Source organism: Arvicola amphibius, chromosome 4 (assembly GCF_903992535.2).
Source record: "Arvicola amphibius chromosome 4, mArvAmp1.2, whole genome shotgun sequence".
NCBI classification, from domain to species: Eukaryota; Metazoa; Chordata; class Mammalia; order Rodentia; family Cricetidae; genus Arvicola; species Arvicola amphibius.
In genome coordinates, this window is record NC_052050.1 from 143,908,973 (window position 1) to 143,929,840 (window position 20,868).

Genomic DNA, 20,868 nt, shown 5'->3' on the forward strand with positions numbered 1-20,868 from the left:
GTATCGAGTACTGGGCATGGAGCCTGCCTGCACTTAAACATCGTTTGTATTCACAGGGAGACTCCATTGGAGAAAACTAATTTTTTTTTCTTTTGAGAGCATTTATCAATTGGGGATAACTTCTTATTTAGAGATGGGGGTTCTTTTGACCACTTTCCCCTCTCAGATATCTGTGCATACACATCACACACACACACACACACACACACACACACAGAGGAGAGAAGGGGGAGGGAAAAAACTAATAAAATAATTCTTAATAGGAATTGGACATTTCCCCGGCTGTTACTGAACTTTACTTCATATTTCTATCCTAGGAATCAGCTCAGTCAGAATGAGTGGCGTAGCTCCTGACAGGAAGGGCTGGCTAACAGTGAAACCGGGAGGCTTCTCTTCCTTCACCTTCCTTGTTCCTTCTTAACACTTTCAAAACATTGTCTGCTTTACCAGCTTAGCAAATGCTTTTCTTTCCTTCAGCAGCTTATTCTTGGGTCCCTGACCTTTTCAAGTGGAAGCAAGGAATGTGGGTCTGTGCTTAGACATCTTCTTCATCCACAGATGAAAAGAAAACAGAATCAGGTGCATAATTCTCTGGGAGTCACAGGAACATACAATGCCAAGTCTGGAGGCAGGGTAACCACAGATGGTTTCCTACTTTACATCATTACTTTAAAAAGAAATTCTAAATACCCAGGGTGTCTCTGAGTTGGGAGAGCACTTACCCAGCCTGCGAAAGGCCCTCCGCGCAATCTGCAGCACTGTATAAACTGGGCATCATGGTTCTTACCTATAACCCCAGAAATCTGGTGGTGGCGGCAGGGCTATCAGAAGTTCAGGGTCATTCTCAGCTATGCAATAAACTTCAGTCAAGACTTGGATGAGTGTAAATAAATCCCCGCATCCCTAAATTAAAAGCAAATAAAATAAATAGATAAAACATGCTTAGGTGGGAGTTAAGATGCACACTTGCAATCTCAGCACTTAGAAAGAAGCATCTTGTATTTGAAGCTAACTGGGGCTACTCAGAGAGCCTGGGACAAGGGCTAGGATGTAGTCAATGTTAGAATGCAGAATGCATGCTAGTAAGTGCAAGGCCCTGGGTTCCATCCCCAGTGAAGCAAAGAAAGAGGAAAGAGCATAAAATAGAAGACATTCTTATAGCCAATATAATAGAAAGTTGGAAAACAATAAAAATTTTGAAATTCCTTGTTTGTTTTAAAAGTATAAACAGTAACACCAGTTAGGATGTTATCCTGGATTTAAAAAAGTAACATGAAACTTGTATTATAAAAATTATTGTAAGATTTTCTTTTCTTGCTTGCAAAATACATTACCTTGCTCTGCCCTAAAAATAAGGGAGCACTTTGGACATAGTTATGTAAGACTGGATGTGTGTCTTTTTGAAGACTGAGGAATTGTTTTTTGACACAGGAATGCATGAATGAATATTCTGCAGACCTCTTTCCAGCTGTCAACTCGATTTAAATTCAGAACAATAAAACAACGTGTCTATGAAAAATGTACATGAAAAAGGTCTTTAAATATGTATCATTTGTGAATCCACTGCAGGATAACACAATCAGTAAAGTATATGCTATTTTAAACAACTACTAACGCTGAACTTCAGAAGACCTCCAGCACGCTCACCAGTCCCACTGTATGCATGAAAAGAAACCAATACACCAAGTAATGAAAATATTGGTGATTTGGAGCCACAGAAGAAACATGAAATTGCTAATTGCCAATTGTAGAAGGAGCTCAAATTGGCCCTATGATACACATCTACTATCCTGTAAACCTGAGGAAAGGGGTGAGCCTCAGGAATGGGGTGGAATAAAGCAAAGAGCCCTCAGAGAGGCAAGAAAGGTAAAGGTTGATGGTGCTCCTTGTCAGCACTGAGCACTTCCTGTGCCCCAGTCACCACAACATCCTTTAAATTCTTTCTGTTGATCCCCCAGCCATCGCTATTGTGAGACAAGACATCACTTTGTAAGTGAAGACAGTGACAATCCAGGAGGTTAAATAACTTTCCTAAAACTCCCTCAGAGCTGGAAAGTGGCTGAGCTAGAATTCCAATCTGGATCCATCTGGATCTAAGCAAACACTTTCAAATCCCTGGAAAGGCTTTTAGAGCCATGAATACTTTATACATTGAATGCTTCAGAGTCCTTTCGATCCAGGTCATGGTCAGCACCACTTTTACTTTCCTTCCCCTTGGGTCCTCCCCTGTGCACAGAGCTGGGAAGTTAAGGCTGATGAGAAAATGGAGTTAGGCCCCACATCCAATGCCAGGCAAGAAACCACAGTCAGGTGTGTCTGGTCTCCTACAGGCAGACTGCTAACTCTGGGAGGACAGTGGGTACAAGCCCAGCAGGGCCTGTGGTTTTCTCCTTGCACTGCTGGGGATGAAAGTCTAGGGAGCATTCTCCTGCTGAGCCGCACCTAGCTTTGGGCCTGTTTGTTAGCCCTGCCATAGGGTCCAATCAGCAACTACCAGTAAGGACATACTTTAGTGAAAGTGATTGCCAAGACAGGACACTGGGAATTCTGGACCTCCCTTCCAGCCTCTTAACTTCTCCCTTCTTCTAATTATCTGGGGGCTTCACGTGGAAATAAATGTGCTCCAACTGAAAGTCTCCTGATGCACAACCAATTTCAGCTTCATTACCACTGTCCTAGAACCCAGAAGTCAGTGAAATACAGTGTACTGCACTGCGGGAGCCCCAGCTGTGTGACTGGAAATGAGGAGGCAAAGGGCAATTCCTACTAACTTCCTAGGGCTCTATAATAAATTACCACAGATTGGGTGGGCTAATACCACAGAATGCTATTCTTTCAGAGCTCTCAGGATAAAAGGATAAAAACACCAACAAAATGCAGCTGTTGGCAAAGTCAGGCTCTCCTGTAGGCTCCCCCAGAGAACCTTTCCTATCTCCTCCAGCTCTTGATGACCCAGATGTACCTTGGCTTACAGCTTCCTAATTCAGATCTCTTCATCTGTAGCTACAGGGCTTGGTCTGTGCCCCTGTCTCTTTCTCCTGTTTCTTCCAAGGAAGGTGGTGATTGGATTTAGAGCCCTGTCCTCCACCTTCCCTTCCTGTTATTTTTTTTCTAGAGTGGGATCCTTCATGCTGCTCAGCCTGACCTCAGACACTTGGGCTTGAGCATCCCCCTGCCTCAACTTCCTGAGTAGCTTGAACTAAATGCCACACCTGACTAACAACTGATTCCATGCAAAGGGTGACGTTAATATATCTAGGAAATTTTCATTTCAAAGAATTCACCTAACTTTGACAAACGTGTTGAAATACCCTTCACAGTAGCTCACTTCTGTAAGAGCAGCACTGACTCCCGTACTCCCCGTTCCTGGGTGATATGGTCTCATTCTTTTCTCTGTTTTCTTACTTTTTACTTTTATTCCTTGTCAATCTAGCTAAATGTTTGCCAGTTCTGATTTGATGTTTTCAAAACACCAGCTTTTCGGCTTCACAGTTTTCCCCTTTGGATTTTAATTCTGTTTTGTAGCCATCTCTACTCTAACCTCTTTTATTTCTTTTTTCTGCTTGTTTGGGGTTTCTCATGAAGTAGGGGATTAAGTTCTTAGTTTGAGTAACATTTTTCAATCTGTGTGCTGACAGCAACACATTTCCCTCTCAGCGGCTTTCACCGCATACGTCACAATTATTATTTTAACCACAAAATATTTCTATTCCCCTGTCAGTTTTCTCTTTGCCTCATCAGTTGTGCAAGAATGTGTGTCAGATTTCCACATTTTCACAAACTTTCTGTCTTCTATTAATCAGTGCAAATTTCACCCATTGTGATCAGAGAGTACGTATTGTTCATTTTCCCCAATCACATTTATCCCATCCCATCAGGTTAGACCTGGTCTAACCTGGAGAGTGTTCCATCTTCTCTCTGAAGTGTGTTCTTCTACTGCTTAGGGATAAAAAGTCCTATGGACGCCTGCAGAATCTGGCTGTCTTACTGTGCTGTTCTGGTGGAATCTTGTCTTTCTACCTTGCCTTTCCAGATGTTGCTGAAAGTGAGGCTTTGGCCTCTGCAGCTATTTCTGCTGTTTCTACTATGTTGATGTGTTCCCTTCTGTCAGGTTTTTCTCATGTATTTGGTGCTCTGGCATTTGATACATACATGCTTATAACCACTATATGTCATCAGTGCTCTGGCTGAGTCATATCTCTTAAATGTTTTTGTATGTTTAGCAACATTTTTAATTTATTGTTGATATAGACATTTTAAGGTGCTTTGTGTTTTAAAAAAACTTTTTAAATTAAACTAAACCTACCTGCATCTTTGTAGCCAGTGTGTTTCCTGGAGAGAGCATGTAGCTGAATCCAGGTTTTACATCTAGTTTCATCCCATCTTCCTTCAGCTGGATGATTTGTGTCACCTGCACTCAGTGCTGCCACTGATATACTTGGATTCATGTTTGTCCTTTTCGCTTTGGGTCTTCTCTGTGTCTTCACCCTGTGTGCTCCTTGTGTCCCCACCGCTGTGCTGGTCTGTGCTCTGTGAAGTTTCCCACTGTAAAATGTTAATGCCTTTAACGTGTGGCCTTGTGAAGATGTTCCAGATCCTGACCGCTGCCTCCACCTTCAAGGCTCATAGCTCTAACCAGGGCACAGCACACACCCTGTTACATCCCAGCCTGACTCCTGTCTCAGGCACCACTGCCTCTGCAGGAAGTCAGCTTGCCAATCATGCAGCTAACAGTGGAGCTGCTCCTTCTGCTGCAAGTATTGGGCTTTCAGGGAGTTAGATGACCTTAGGAGGTGGTTGATGAGGGCGCTTGGATCTGAGGAATGAGACAAACTGTTATTCTTAATCAAGGTCACCCAGGAGATAACACTGTAGCTCTCCACAGTGGGACCATAAGGTTACAAAATCTGTATAAAGAAAGCCACAGTATGCTGTTCCCATCTGAAATAGCAGAAGTCATGAAAGCTTTGAAGATAGAAGCCTGAAAACATGGTTCAAATACAACGTTCCCTGCCTCAAACAAACAAAAAAAAAAAATATTGCAGTGATGGAGTTCCCAATGGAGAAAAATATCAGGTGCAAAAGTCACGAATTAAAACATTGCAAACACACACTCTGAAAGCAGGCGGCACACAGGTAAGGCAGGCGGCATTGCCCTGAAGGGCTCCTGCAGAGACTTGACCCCAGCGAGGTGAGACAAATGGTGCCAATCTGCTGTCACAAGTGGGTAGGTCAGCACTGGAGGTTTCTGAGGACCTGTCTTCAGAAGGGACTGTGGCCCCCATCTCTCCTGTTGTCTTTCTGGCGATGTGATTTCTTCCACACGTGCACGAGTACAGCTGTGCGACCCCCTGTCTCTGAGGGTCTTTGTCAGAGCTTAGACAATGCCATTCATTACCTTTGAGTCCTCTGCACAATAAACTAAACATATCTGCTTTTCATATATTTACAGTGCCTCAGATATTTCATTAAGGTGACCACTGAGTTCACCTTCAGAATTTGAAATTAGAGTTTGGAAATTCCATGCCCCAACATGATACAAATGAAAAAAAAAAATCTTAAAGACAGTGTCCATAATTTTGAGGGTTTTTTTTTTCTCTAGCAATGGTGTGGGTGTTTGAAAGATTAATTTATTTATTAGCTAAGATCAAGGAGATAACAATAGGTTCTAACACAATGAGGATGAAAAAGCAAAGAAAAAACAAAGTTTGAATAATTTAGACAAAACCTGGCATCCTAAGTGAAGAAATCCACCAAGCTAGGCCAATGTTTACACTGACTGACCTTGTTGGGTCAGCCTATCATGACTACATCTTTTGTGTGAAGAGGCATTTGCAATGCCAGAGCTAGAAGACAGGGTTATGGTATCTTTCATGCTAGTGTGAAATCAAATTATATCAAGGCCCTACAGCTGAAGGTCATGTTTATATAACATTAGACAAGCTGCAAAGATGGAAAGCTCAGGCTGCTTTGTTTCCTGGAGGCTTAAGCCACATCCTAAAAACTCTTACAGAAATCCAACTTGTATTCTGCAAGGCCTCAAGAGAGCATGTAGCAAATTTAATCAAATGATAATTGGGCCTCAAATTAAAATTGTATATAATCCTAAATTTGGACTTAATATGAATATTTGAAGAAAGTAAATTTACTAGACTAAGCTAAGATCTTATTAGATGACTAAAAGATAATAAAAACCCATTGAAGGGCTTGATTTTCACATTTCTGGATGTTGTATTAAGAAATCTTGAAATTAATTCCGATTCTTTTCTTTTCCTCTATTGTAATGTAAGAACAATGATTGTGTGGTTTCTTTAAAGCTTCATCCTATTATTTTCTTTTTGTAGTGCTTTAAAAACCTGACTTGTATTAACTGTACATACATATGTGTGATATTTAAATATGGTGATATTTTTTAACTATATATACTGTGTCTCAACCAGACCATGTTAAGTATCTGTGATGGTAACTTTTGTCAAGGTGACAAAGTCTAGAATCTCCTGGTAGAAAAGCCTCCAGGCAAACATGATATGTTGGCCTCTGGGCATAGTCATGATTATATTAATTGAGGTAGGAAGACCTACCCCAAAGGAGGATGGCACCATTCCCTGGGGTAGGGCCCTGGGTGACATAAAAGGATGAAGATACATAAGCAATAGCATTAATGGTCTCTACTTTCTGTGGATGTGATGTAACCACCTACATCATGGTGGATAACACCCTGAAACTGTGAGCTAATATAAATCCTTACATCCTTGGCTGCTTTTTACAGGGTATTTTTATCACAGCAACACAACGGGCATAAGACACTAGACTCTTCATCAGTTGAAACATTCACTCTTCTTCTGTTTGGGGGACATCAGTTGTTCTATAAAGCACATGTTTTTTTTGTTTTTTTTTTTTTTATTAAAAAAGCCGCACGTTTATTTCGCCTTCTGACTCTGTGCTTGTGCCTTCAACACTTTCACAACGATTTTCTGCTCCTCAATAAGGAAAGCCCGCTTGATCCTGTCACGGACACACTTGGCACACATGGAGCCACCATAGGCCCGGCTGACATGCTTCTTTGTCTTCGACAATCTCATGAGGACTTTCGGTCTCACAGCACGAACCCCTCGAAGTCGGCCCCGGGCACACACCGCATGCTGATTTAGGTGCTTTTCCAACCTTCTTGGTGTAAAGGTAAACAATCCTGTTGCCAGGGGTTCGAGACAGCCTAGTTTTGTTGGAGGCTGTGTTGTAGGAGAGCCTACGACGGTATGTCAAACGCTGAACCATTCTGAGTGCCTCTAAGCACCGTCCCCGGAAGAGGAAAAGGAAGGGCTAAAGCACATGTTTTGACACATGTCTAGGTACAGAGATGAAAAGGCATTGTGTATTTGAGATTAGTATTTACCTTAGAATTCTTATGTAAACTTAGTGCCTATGCTAAAATACAAAAAGTGCCTGGCCACTTTCAGCATGTGAAGATACTGATGCTGAGATGTCTGAAAATGAAGACAGGTAAACACTGTGCGCTCACTTTAAAGAAAAGGGACCAACGATTGACTTTGAAATTCACAAAAATAAATAGTTCACACTATACAGTGCTTCTGAGAATGTCCTATGTGTCCATATAACGCACACTGTACAGTGTTTCAACTGCAAAGTCCTATGCACAGTGCACAATGTTTAACACTTCTGCAAAGGTCCTATGTACAGTGCACACTGCACAGTGCTTCTGCAAAGGTCCTATGTACAGTGCACACTGCACAGTGCTTCTGCAAAGGTCCTATGTACAGTGCACACTGCACAGTGTTTCTGCAAAGGTCCTATATACAGTGCACACTGCACAGTGTTTCTGCAAAGGTCCTATATACAGTGCACACTGCACAGTGTTTCTGTAAAGGACCTATGTGTCCACACTAGTGTGATTCCTTTGCTAGAGTACCAGTTCTGTGAATGTGGGGGAAAGAGCATATTTCTATTTTTGTTTTGTTTTGCTTTTGTTTTTGTTTTGTATTTTGGTTTTTTATTTTATTGGTTTTTATTGAGCTCTACATTTTTTTCTGCTCCCCTCCCTGCTTCTTCCCTCCCCTTCAACCCTCCACCAAGGACCTCATGCTCCCAATTTACTCAGAAGATCTTGTCTTTTTCTACTTCCCATGTAGATTATATCCATGTATGTCTCTTTTAGTGTCCTCACTGTTGTCTAGGTTCAAAAGAGCATATTTCTAACCATTCCTCCCCTTCTAGAATAGGTGAGAGCTTGGAGGTCTAGAGAGGCTGCAAACCTCCCTCCCTGTGTTCTTTCATTTTCTGGAAACAACCATTCCACTATGATCATGCTAGGTCGATCATTCTAGATCTCATTTTTTATATTGTACCTTTGAGGGAGATAAAGTAAGCTGGGATTTGAGCATCATTTTGTTACTTAGAACAGCCAAGCCCATAAAAACCTCCTTCTGAATGGCACAAGGCAGTGGTGCAAGACGGAGACAGGTACCTACTCACCCAAATGATGGTGTAGAGGACACTTGGAGTTTGTACAGGGAGGAGAAACACCTTGGACATGCTACCTCTTAAGATAATGGCTGTGCCTGTCACACATGCTCATATGCAGCTGGGCCAACTCGGGCCCTACTATAGGAACCAACTAAACAAAGCAAGTCCTTTGTTTGGCATCTGCTATGACATTCTAACCATGGGCCATGGCCTGGAATCATGTCTGGGAGCTCTCAGGTGCAGCTATTTTAGTCCTCAATGTGACTTTCTGCATCCAAGTCTCTGTTACTCTGTGGCAACAGTCCCTTAAGACTTGGGCAGTTAGTCACATAGGTACCAGTCTTTGACTTGCCTCTGTTGCAGTTCAACTTGAACTCCTGTGTAGTATCCTAGCTCTTTATTCTTATTTCTGTATCCCTCTACACTCAGTGGTTTGTTCAAATCTTCACCTAAGACCTTAAATAGCCAAGGCTTGTGTGAAGTCTTATCCCTAAAAGTTGGGGATACCTTATTTGCAGACACATATTGCTGGTAGAGCATAAATCATGACATTGGATGCATCTTTTGGCAATGACAAGAAAGACTGAAGACGTGCCAACATTATGATACAGTATAAATGTGGTGTTGCTGTCCAACTAGCAAACTCCACAGTTACACATGGGACACCTTCTAGAATACATTGAAGCAGTGCTTTCGTTAGTGAAAGTCAGAAACTGTCTGATGTGCATAAAAAGAAACTATGGATAGCATACTTAGGGGAATCCCACATCACAGGAAGTTATGATGTTTCTGTTCATTGAAATTTCAAACAACAGAGAAAGTGGTTGTACTGATTAACACGGGTGAGTCACATACACCTCTTATAAAGGAAACCTACAAGGGGTAAAGATGCAGTTCAGTGACGAAGCACATGCATTGCACGTTCAAGGCCAGGAGCTCCCTCTCAAGCACCTCAGAGGCAAAAATCATCCCACAGAAGATGATTCGCATAAGATGCTGTAACAGACCAGAATTGTAATTGGCAAAACTGTACCAATATCGCTAAAAGAGTCATACATATGTAGAAAATTGTGAGTTAATGCTTGTAACCATAATTATTGAAGTCCCTCAGAAATAGAGGGAGATATTGGTAAAGGGTATATGGGTTTATAAATTTCACTGCTAACATTTCAGCTGTAACTTGAAGTGCCATTAGATGTTGGTTGTAAAGTCATATTGAAACCTAGTTTAGTGTGTGTGTGTGTGTGTGTGTGTGTGTGTGTGTGTGTGCGTTTCCAAGGGAAGTTTAAACCCTCTGTCAGAGCCATTTGTTACGTTGAATTAAGATTCCGTGGTTTTAGTTAGCTGGGGTTGCAGAATCAGCTGTGATTAACAAGATATCACGACTGCTGACATGAAACCTTTGCTTTGCTGGGCTAGTAAGTTCTAATTGGCTGGAGATGAGAAACGAGCAGTGATTAAGAAGAGACCAGCATCACTGAGGTGAAATCTTCTGGGAAGTGTCTCCTCAGAGTCAGCACATAGAAGCTGTGCTCCAGAGGCGGCCAAAGTTGTACCTTTGTGCTCGAAGCTGAACTTGGTAGTGTAAGAGTCACCCAAGTGGTACTGGTTTTGAAGGCATGAAGGGGTCATGGAGAGCAGCTAAGGCATGACCCTGTGAGAGGCCAGGAGAGGTCACTGGTGAAGGTTCAGCCCCAGTGACAGTGAAAGATCCAGGACTGAAGGGGTCATTGTGTAGAGAAGTTGAGGCTTGGCTCCATGAAGAAAGCCTATGAAAGGCCATTGGTTCAAGTGAAGCCTAGTTGTAGCAGAAGACCCCAGTATTTCAGAGATGTCGGTACCATGGGATGACCACCAAGAATAGCAGCAGCAGTGGGGTAGAACTAACCAAAGCCTAGAAGTTTCTGTGTGTGCTGCAGAGGGTGGAGCTGGAGAAGTGACCTAAGCCGTTTGGAGGAGACCAGAAGATCATGAGTAAATCTCAGATGATTGAACATTGAGCTATTTACACTGTTAGAGTTTGGTTTTGCTTTATTCAGATTAGGATTGTGGCCTGGTTCTATCCTCTTGAATAAAGTATTCAACTTCATTTCGATTTGAACCAACAGCTGAAATATTTTTTCAACTTTTAAGAGATTCTGATTTTTAAAGCAATTGTATATTTTAAGGAGACTGAAATTTTAACATGTTTGAATTTGTAAACACCATGGGACTTGGAAAGATATTTGTATTTTTAAATGTGAGATCTTGGAATGAATGAGAAAGGAAAGGTCATGGCTTTGCAGCTACATGCTTGACAGTTTATCAGGGGAAATTGTGTTGGATGGTTTTATGTCAACTTGCTACAAGCTAAAGTCATCTGAGAGGAAGGAACCTCAACTAAGAAAATACCTGCATAACATTAGGCTGTTTGCAAGACTGTAGCACATTTTTTTCTGATTAGTGATTGATGGGGGAAGACCCAGCCCATTGTGGGTGGAGCCATCCCTGGGCTGGTGGTCCTGAGTTCTTTAAGTAAGCAGGCTGAGCAATTCATATTGAGCAAGCTAATAAAGCACACTCCTCTGTGACCTCTGCATCAGCTCCTGCCTCCAGGATCCTGCCCTATCAAAGTTCCTGTAATAATTTGTTTCAGAAATGAACAGCAGTGTGGAACTTTAAGCAAATAAACCCTTTCCTCTCCAGCTTGCTTTTTGGTCATGGTGTTTCATCGCAGCAAGGGAAACCCTAACTAAGACGGCAGGTTGTGGGGGGGGGGGTATTATGAAGTTGAGAGGGGAGTGTGTTGGTTTGAATGGCAACGGCCCCATGAGCTCATATGCAGGAATAGTCAGTGCCCAGTTAGTGGAACGGTTTTGAAAAGATTCTGCCTTGTGGGAGGAAGTGTGTCACTGGAAGTAGACAGGCCCAGTCTCACTCCTTCTCTGCCTGCTGCCTGTGGATCAGGATGTAAAGCTTTTGGGTACTGCTCCAGAACCATGCCTGTCTGATTCCCACTGTCATGACCATGGATTATCCCTCAAAAACTGTAAGCAAACTCACAGCTAAAGGCTTTCATTTAAGAGTTACGTTGGGCGATGTCTCTTCACAGCAATAGAACAGTAACTAAGATGAGGGTTTTGGGGGGGCAGAGAATCCAGTATTTAGAGAGAGAAGGGGGAATTTGATCAAATGCATGTATTAAATCATCAAAGAATGAATAAAAGTATTTTTAAGTTTGCACCATATGGAAATCAATGTTAGTCTTTACACTATACCTAATTAAATTTAATTGTAAGTAGCAGCCACTAGGTGGCAGGGAAAGCCTGGCTTAGAGGCTAAAAAGAGAAATCGTTTTTTGTTTCCCCAGTCATACACGATGCTTCCTTGAAGTCCCCAATCACACTTCAGTTTCTAAGGCACACTGAGCCAGCAACACCACCGTTTCCCTTGACCCTTCACATTTGCGCTCCAGTCTCCAATAAGCACAAGAACACCGCCGTCTTCCTTGCTGCACCTGATTTCTCCCGCAGGAAAGCTGACTGTGAGTCTCCTGGTGCCTCCACTGGAATGCTTTACAGGGCTCAGGGATGCATGAGGCTCAGTGGTAGACCCCGCTCACAGTCTGGTGACAGAGACCCTGGATTTAAGAGCCAGCAGCGGCAATCCCAAACCCAACCTGAGTTCTCACTTCGGGCTTACATTCCCAGAGGTCAGTGCAGCAAGCTTAGTCCCCTGTCATCGTGGTGCAGAGCAGCTGTCAGACCGTCCCTGTAGCTCCTTACACTCAGTCCTTAGGCGGACACAGCACTCACGCTCGCCACCAAGACCTCGCTCTTAGCTCCATTTATCTGTTATACAATACTAAGCCATACAGAGTTGCTAAAGTTTACAAGCAAACCAGCATCCTCTCCCCAAGGACAGGTTGAAGCTCACAGCCTAAACGTGGTCAGCAGGGATATTTTGTGGGGTTGTAAATATTTGAAATGCTTTCTTTATTGCTCAAAATTAAAAATTGGGAAAAATCACATGAAGTCAAAGTTCAGGCTTATGTTGACAGAGACATCCCTACAACACGTTTCCTCGTAGTGCCAAGGGCTGTCCATAGTGAATCAGAAAAGGGCGCTCTCTCTCTCTCTCTCTCTCTCTCTCTCTCTCTCTCTCTCTCTCTCTCTCTCTCTCTCTCTCTCTCTCTCTCTCTCTCTCTCTCTCTCTCTCTGTGTGTGTGTGTGTGTGTGTGTGTGTGTGTGTGTGTCTCTCCCTCCCTCCCTCCCTCCCTCCCTCATTCCCTCCCTCCCTCCACAAGGGGATGTGACCTTGCAAGTGCAAAGGCTTCATCCTGGGATGTTCTTAGCCTCTGGTAAGAGTCGCTAAGCAGCCTCAGAGTAACTAGGCTTTTCAGGTAAGAGAACATATACCATATTTGTCTTTCCTGGTCTGGCTTACCTTACTCTAAATGACTGTTTCGAACTCCATATATTTCCCTAAAAAATTCATGATCTCATTTTTTAACAGCATAAAAGGACCACATTTTCATTATCCATTAATCTGTTTATGGACATTGAGGCTGCTTCCAGTGTCCAGCTATTAGGAAAAGGACAGCGGTGAACATGGATTGAACAAGTGCCGCTGTAGCAGGATGTAGAGCCCTTTGGTATATGCACAAAAGTGATATAGCTGAATCTTGAGGTAAATCTACCCCAAACTTCCTGAGGACCACCGTGCTGATTCCATAGTGGCTGTTTAAGTTTTTACTCCCACCAGAAATGGATGAGATTTCCCCTTACCTCACATCCTCACCAGCATGAGCTATCATTTGTTTTATTGATCATGGACATTCTTAATGGTATAAGATGAAAGTAATTTTGATTTTATTACCCTGATAGTTAAGGATATTGGACATTAAAGAGTTTATCAATCACTTGTGTTTCATCTTTTGAGAATTCTCTATTTAGGTCTGTACCCCATTTTTAGTTGGGATATTTATTTTCTTGATATCCAGCTTTTTTTAGTTCTTTATTTATTTTAGATATTTGCCCTCTATTGAATGTGTAGTTGGTAAAAAAAAAAAAAAAAATCTTTTCCCATTCTGTAGCCTTCCACTTCAGGCAAATATAGCCTATAAAGTTTTGGTAGTCCCTTGGGCAACCCTGACCAACAACTCAAAAGCATGCTGTGGGTTTTGTTAGATTTTCTACAGCTCTTTGGAGGGAATTTTCATTTAAAATATATATGTAAATTTATAGGCTAACTTGTGTGCTCTATAGGCATTTTCGTTAGGTGGGTAATGGTCTGATTCCTCGAGACTTTTTCTGTCATTCTTGATGTTATTTGTGTCCTGCTGTTCCCATCTCTGTTGCTTTTCTCACCGCCTCCACCCTGGTCTTTTTACGTTCCTGGCTTCTGCACTTATTCCAGATTATGTACTGACATCTGAAGATTTGGAGCTAGGAGACCAATGAGAAAGAAAATTCAATGTTTGTCGTTCAGGGTCTAATCCCCATAATTCTTAAACATGACATTTTTGTAGCAGACCAAAATGCAAGAAAATATGCCCTTCCATGTATTTTTCTTGATTATCTCTTAGGCACCTGATATGACCTTAGGTATGCATTATTAAACTTCCTTTCTCTCACATTCCTCACACTGAGTTGAAACTTGGAACCAATTTTAATTGGAGATCCAAATCCTTTGGTTAAATTTCCTACAAGCTCTCTTGGTGCCTTGCAGAATACAAATGGGGTCTCCAAGTGAGTTTTTGAGACACGACTATAAGGCTCCAGCAAATAAAACAGCCTGACCTTTCCATCATTGCCATTTGGTCATTGTTATATAAACACGATTTTAAGCCTCAAGGCCTTGAGATGATTTGATTTAATGTCTAGCTAGAAAGCTACCATAATCCTGTCTTCTAGCTCCCTGGCATTTAAAATGCCTCTTCACACAAAAGACGTAGGCATGATATAGGCTAGCCCAGCAAGGTCAGGCAGCATGAACTGGATTGGCTTGGTGGATTTCTCCCCCCAGGAAGCTAGGTCTTGTCTAGTTGTTCAAACTTTGTTTTCTCTTTGCCTTTACAGCCTCACGGTCTTAGAATGTATTGCTGCCTCAGTTAACTTGTTCCTAGACAAGAGATCAATCTCAAACATCTGCCTCATTGCTAGGGAAGTAAATTTCAGAATGGTGACCACTGCTGTTAAGATGTTCTCTTTTTACTAAACCAACAATCAGGGAGCCTGCATGAGTCTGACTATATATAGTTCTGTGTATATGTATATGAGAGAGAGAGAGAGAGAGAGAGAGAGAGAGAGAGAACAGGGTGAAGACACAGAGAAGACCCAAAGCGAAAAAGACAAGCATGAATCCAAGTGTATTAGTGGCAGCACTGAGTGCAGATGACACAAATCATCCAGCTGAAGGAAGATGGGATGAAACTAGATGTAAAACCTGGATTCAGCTACGTGCTCTCTCCAGGAAACACACTGGCTACAAAGATACAGACAGGTTTAGTTTAATAAAAAGCTTTCTAAAACACAAAGCATCTTAAACTGTCTATAGTAATACCAACATTAAAATTAAAAACGGTGCTTATGAGATATGAAGCAACCAGAGCACCAGAGATATGTAGTGGTTATAGGAATGTATGTATCAAATGCCAGAGCACCAACTACATGAGAAAAACCTGACAGAAGGGAACACATCAACATAGTAGAAACAGCAGAAATAGCTGCAGAGGCCAAAGCCTCACTTTCAGCAACATCTGGAACGGCAAGGTAGAAAGACAAGATTCCACCAGAACAACACAGTAAGACAGCCAGATTCTGCAGGCGTCCATAGGACTTTTTATCCCTAAGCAGTAGAAGAACACAATTCAGAGAGAAAATGGAACACTCTCCAGGTTAGACCAGGTCTAACCTGATGGGATGGGATAAATGTGAGGAAGGAAAATGGACAATACGTACTCTCTGATCACATTGGTGAAATTTGCAATGACTAACAGAAGATGGAAAGTTTGTGAAAATGTGGAAATCTGACATACATTCTTGCACAACTGATGAGGCAAAGAGAAAACTGACAGGGGAATAGAAATGTTTTGTGGTTAAAATAATAATTGTGACGTATGCGGTGAAAGCTGCTGAGAGGCAAATGTGTCGCTGTCAGCACACAGATTGAAAAATGTTACTCAAACTAAGAACTTAATCCCCTACTTCATGAGAAACCCCAAACAAGCAGAAGAAAGAAATAAAACAGGTTTGAGTAGAGATGGCTACAAAACAGAGTTAAAATCTAAAGGGGGAAACTGTGAAGCCCAAAAGTTGGTGTTTTAAAAACATCACATCAGAATTGGCAAACATTTAGCTACATTGACAGGAAATAAAAGTAAAAAAAGTAAGAAAACAGAGAAAAGAATGAGACCATATCACCCAGGAATGGAAGAGGACGGGAGTCAGTGCTGCTTTTACAGAAGTGAGTGATTGTGAAGGGTATTTCAACACATGTTTGTCAAAGTTAGGTGAATTCTTTGAAATGAAAATTTCCTAGATATATTAATATTAACCCTTGCATGGAATCAGTAGTTACTCAGGTGTGGCATTTAGTTCAAGCTACTCAGGAAGCTGAGGCATGGGGGATGCTCGAGCCCAGGTGTCTAAGGTCATGCTGAACAGCATGCAGGACCCCATTCTAAAAAGGGATAAATAACAGGAAGAATGGGAGAGAATGAAGAGAAAGTAGAAGAGAGATTGGAATTAAAAACTTCCAATAAACGGAAGAGCAGGATCACATAAAAATGAAGAACCAACATTTAACAAAGACTTCCAAAAGTGGAAGTCTCTCCCAATCAGAGTATAAAATTAGTATTCCTGTAATACAATGATCAGAAAAACCATCACAGAAAATAAAAACTAAAACCAAATCATTTACAGACGAAAACTCATGAAACAAGTAAAAATAATGAAGTTTCGTGTTTGTATTTTCACAGGATCCCAGAATATAGCTCAGTTTTATCTCAACTTTGAGAGTGACCTGCCTCAGCCTCCTAGATTCTAGGTGGAGTGCTTGGTTACTTAGGGTGTCCATTGCCGTGATAAACACAGTAACCAAAATGCAGCTTGGGGAGGAAAGGATTTATTTAATCATACAGCTTGTAATCTGTCATCCAGAGAAGTCAGGACAGAGACCCAAGGCATGAACTGGAGCAGAGGCCATGGAGGAGGGCTGCTTGCATGGCTTGCTCATGCTGCTATCTTATACACCCCAGGACCAGATGCAATGTTGGCTGGGCTCTCCTTACCACAGCAGTTATTAATTAAGAAATTAGTCAAAATTATCTTCAGTGGTACACATTTATTCAGGCATTTTCTCAATTAGAATTTCTTTCCCCACATAACTACCTTCTGTCAAGTTGACAAAGAACCAACCACAGCAACAAGGACACATCATCACGCTTAGGATATTCATGAGTATTTCCAAATCATTACCTTCTATGCAAAAGTAAGAATTGTCTCCCAAGCCCAGATTTAAAACTAGGCAATGGAGGTGAGACAAACAGACAGAAAGATAGACAGGCATGGGAAGAGAGAGAATGCATGTGTGTAGTTATGTGTGCATTTGTACATGTAAACCCGGGGACACCCTCTGCTATTTGCCATTCTTCAGGTTCCATCCACCTTGTCTTTGAGTAAGGGTCTTGCTGGCCTGTACCTTGTCTATTGGTGAGACTGGCTGACTCTGTTCACCACTGGTTATAGCACAGGCTTGCTGTAGATGATGGATTTCCTCCTTTCCCATGTCTGGAAATGATTACTCTGCCTTTGCTCATGAAGGACAGTTTTGCTGGGAATAGAACTCTAGGTAAATGGACTCTCTTTCTGCTTGTGTCCTTTCAAAGCACTGCACCATTTTCTTCCTTCCTACCAACGTAGCTATCTGCGCCTCACTCCTCGTCCTCTCCAGTTGTCACCGGCTGGAGGGTGTAGCTTTGGCATTGGAAACTTAGACATGTTCATCAATGGACAGAGAAGCTGGGGACACTGACAAACTCTTTGGAACAAGGCCGGATTCTGCACTACTTTGGGATTAGACCTGATTTAGGTAGGACCCTATGATTAAAATTATGTTCCATTCTATACAAACTCTGGTGAGGCCTGAAAATCAAACTCCTACACATTATTAGATTTATCTCACTTGTCCTCGAAAAATAGAGGACCAGTGCAGCACTTTGATTCCTTCAAGGAAGGCAAATTGGAAGTGTTCTGGAGTTGAGCTTTGATTTGACTGTCTCCGGACAGTGGATGCTTTCTGTGGTTTTGAGTCTTTATTGCTTTTGAAAACATGTTTGTCCTAACAAAAACTCAATTTTGTGAATGTTCAATGGGTGCTTGAAAAGTGAATATGCATCATTGTTGACTGCTTTTTGTCACTTGTCACCACCTCAAGACCATGGGAGGACTCACCCCAGTGCCTACTGGGCTGTTTCATAGGAAACACAGCACCTGCCCAGCATCTTCATCTCCCTCACAGTTTGTTTTAGGACAGATTTGCAGAGACACACGTGCCCCAGAAATGTCCAAGTCTATAATATCACAGGGGCATTCTGGGAATGGGTCCTTTGCAAATGTTCCTTTGGTTCTCTGGTAGAGGATTCTCCTCAGGTGGCTACAGCTGGCCATGGGCGTCAGGATCAGCACAGAGCTTTACAAATACAGTAGCCTGTGTCAGACCCCAGAGCTGCAGGAGCAGCAGGTCTGAGGACAGGGCTCTAAATCCAATCACCACCTTCCTTGGAAGAAAGAGAGGAGAAAGAGGCAGGGGGCACAGACCAAGCCCCATAGCTACAGATGCAGAGATCTGAATTAGGAAGCTGTAAGCCAAGGTACATCTGGGTCATCAAGAGCTGGAGGAGATAGGGAAGGTTCTCTGGAAGAGCCTACAGGAGAGCCTGATTTTGCCAACAGCTGCATTTTGTTGGTTTTTTTATCCTTTTATCCTCAGAGCTGTGAAAAGGTTGTATTCTGTGCTATTAGTGTTATGATTCATAATGGCGCGACCCCCGAAGGTCCCCTGGCAGGTGGAAGACCGACAGATACGCCATGCAGAGAGAACTTGAGCATAGAGTTTATCTAGTGTGTATTGGTAAGGGTATAAAGATAAGGGGTTATGGAGGGGAGGAGAAAGAGGGGGCAACAGAGAAAGAGAAGAAAGAGGAAGTGGATAGGGAGAGGCAGACACTGCCTCGTCAGAACAAGGAGAGAAAGAGGGGGAGAGAAGCATATAATCTGCTTGCCTCAGCAGGAAGGGGGGGATTGGGAGTGAGCAGGGACAAGGTACCTACCTAGGTGACAGGGCAGGCCAGCAGATTTATTATTACAACAATTAGCCCACCCAATCTGTGGTAATTTATTATAGAGCCCTAAGAAATCAATAGGACTTGGCATTGCTTTCTCATTTCCAGTCACAGCTGGGACTCCCGCAGGGAAATACATTTCATTTCACTGAGCTCTAGGTTCTGGTTAACAAAGCTGAAATTGGTTGTGCATCAAGAGACTTTCAGTTTGGAGCACATTTATTTCTATGTTGAAGACCCCAGATAATTGCTCTATAAAAGCAGAATTCAAGAGGCTGGAAGGGAGGTCCAGAATTCCCAGAGTCCTGTCTTGGCAATCACTTTCACTAAAGTATGTCCTTACTGGTAGTTGCTGATTGGACCCCATGGCAGGGCTAACAAACATGCCCAAAGCTAGGTGCGGCTCAGCAAGAGAATGCTCCCTAAACTTCCATCCCCAGCAGTGCAAGGAGAAAACCACAGGCCCAGCTGGGCTTGTACCCACTGTCCTCCCAGAGTTAGGAGTCTGCCTGTAGGAGACCAGACACACCTGACTGTGGTTTCTTGCCTGGAATTGGATTTAGGGTCCAGCTCAGCTCCATTTTCTCATCAGCCTTAACTTCCCAGCTCTGTGCACAGGGGAGGACCCAAGGGGAAGGAAAGTAAAAGTGGTGTGCTGACCATGCCCTAGATCGGAAAGGACTTTAAGCACCTTCAATGTATAAAGTATTCATGGGTCTAAAAGCCTTTCCAGGAGTTTGAAAGTGTTTGCTTAGATCCAGATGGATCCAGATTGGAATTCTAGCTCAGCCACTTTCCAGCTCTGAGGGAGTTTTAGGAAAGTTATTTAGCCTCCTGGATTGTCACTGCCTTCACTTACAAAGTGATGTCTTGTCTCACAATAGCGATGGCTGGGGGATCAACAGAATAGAAGTGTCTCCTCTAGCGGCTGGCACAGGGGAAGCCCTCAGCACTAGGACTTCCCAGCATCAACGTTTACCTTTCTCATCAAGGCAATTACTAGGCTCTATCCCTTTCCTGTTCCTCGGGCTCTTCCCTTTGTCTCTCTTAGTGAATAAAGGATGGCTTGACTGGGACAAGTTGAGCTCCTTCTTTGATCAGCAACGAAAAGTTTCTTCTCTTCCTCCAAATTAACATATGTTTGAATACCCAGATTAGCACTACTTGCTTTTCCTGCCGGGTAGAAATGCTGGGCGTGGTAGAGGTGGCTACTACTGAGAAACTGCGAACACCTGAAGTTTAACACGGTTAGGTATTTTAAACAACACGTGAGACCCTTACATTATTGATAGTGTTATGCTGTGGCGGGTCATGAATAATACACGCACATTGGGCTCTAAGTGTACCATTCTTTATAAGCAGGTTTTTTTCTTATTTTGAGTTTAAAGAGAACTGACAGTTGGACATCAGTCCGCCGAGTGTTCACTTGTGTACTTTGAATCTGTTAAGAAAAAGAAAAGGGAAAAACCTGGAAAAAGCACACACCTAATTTATCTAACCATGCCAAAATATCTCCTTTATTTTTCGGGGAGAAGCAATGCAGTGCGTTTTGGAAGCAGCAAAATTCCCAAAACACTTTTTATGACAAAAATGTCCTAATGTTAACAAATGTTACTTTTCAACCCAGGGTAATCTCCCAATTAAACTTAGTTTTTATGATTAGAATCATGATTAGAATCACAAAACAATTACCCTCTGAAGCGCTTACTCATGGTGTGTGTGTGTGTTTGTGTGTGTGTGTGTGTGTGTGTGTGTGTGTGTGTGTGTGTACCATGTAGGGATAGATACCCACTGAGACCACTGACGCCAGAATAGGGAATCAGATCCTTGGAGTGGGAACTACCTGCTGAACAAGTGTTGAACTCTCTGGAAGAGCAGCAGACACGATTAACCAAGACCCATCTGTCAAGCTCAACTCCTTTGTTTTTTGAACTGTTACTGGTGATGCTACTTAAGATAAGGATGGTGCTAAAGAATTAAGATGTTGTTGAGGATACCAATAAGGATGAGGGTGAGGCTATTAGACGAGGCTGTTACCAACAGCCGTAGTCTTGCCTGAGGCT

General features: G+C 42.5%; 1 protein-coding gene across 1 annotated transcript; it reads right to left on the minus strand.

Moving 5' to 3' along the window:
* Positions 1-6,897: 6,897 nt before the first annotated feature.
* LOC119813166 (60S ribosomal protein L34-like) lies at positions 6,898-7,310 on the minus strand. Its single transcript, XM_038328325.1, is given in 2 exon segments — positions 6,898-7,124; positions 7,126-7,310. Coding segments are annotated over 2 exon segments (354 nt in total). The 5' UTR covers positions 7,276-7,310; the 3' UTR covers positions 6,898-6,920.
* Between the last annotated feature and the right edge of the window lie 13,558 nt (positions 7,311-20,868).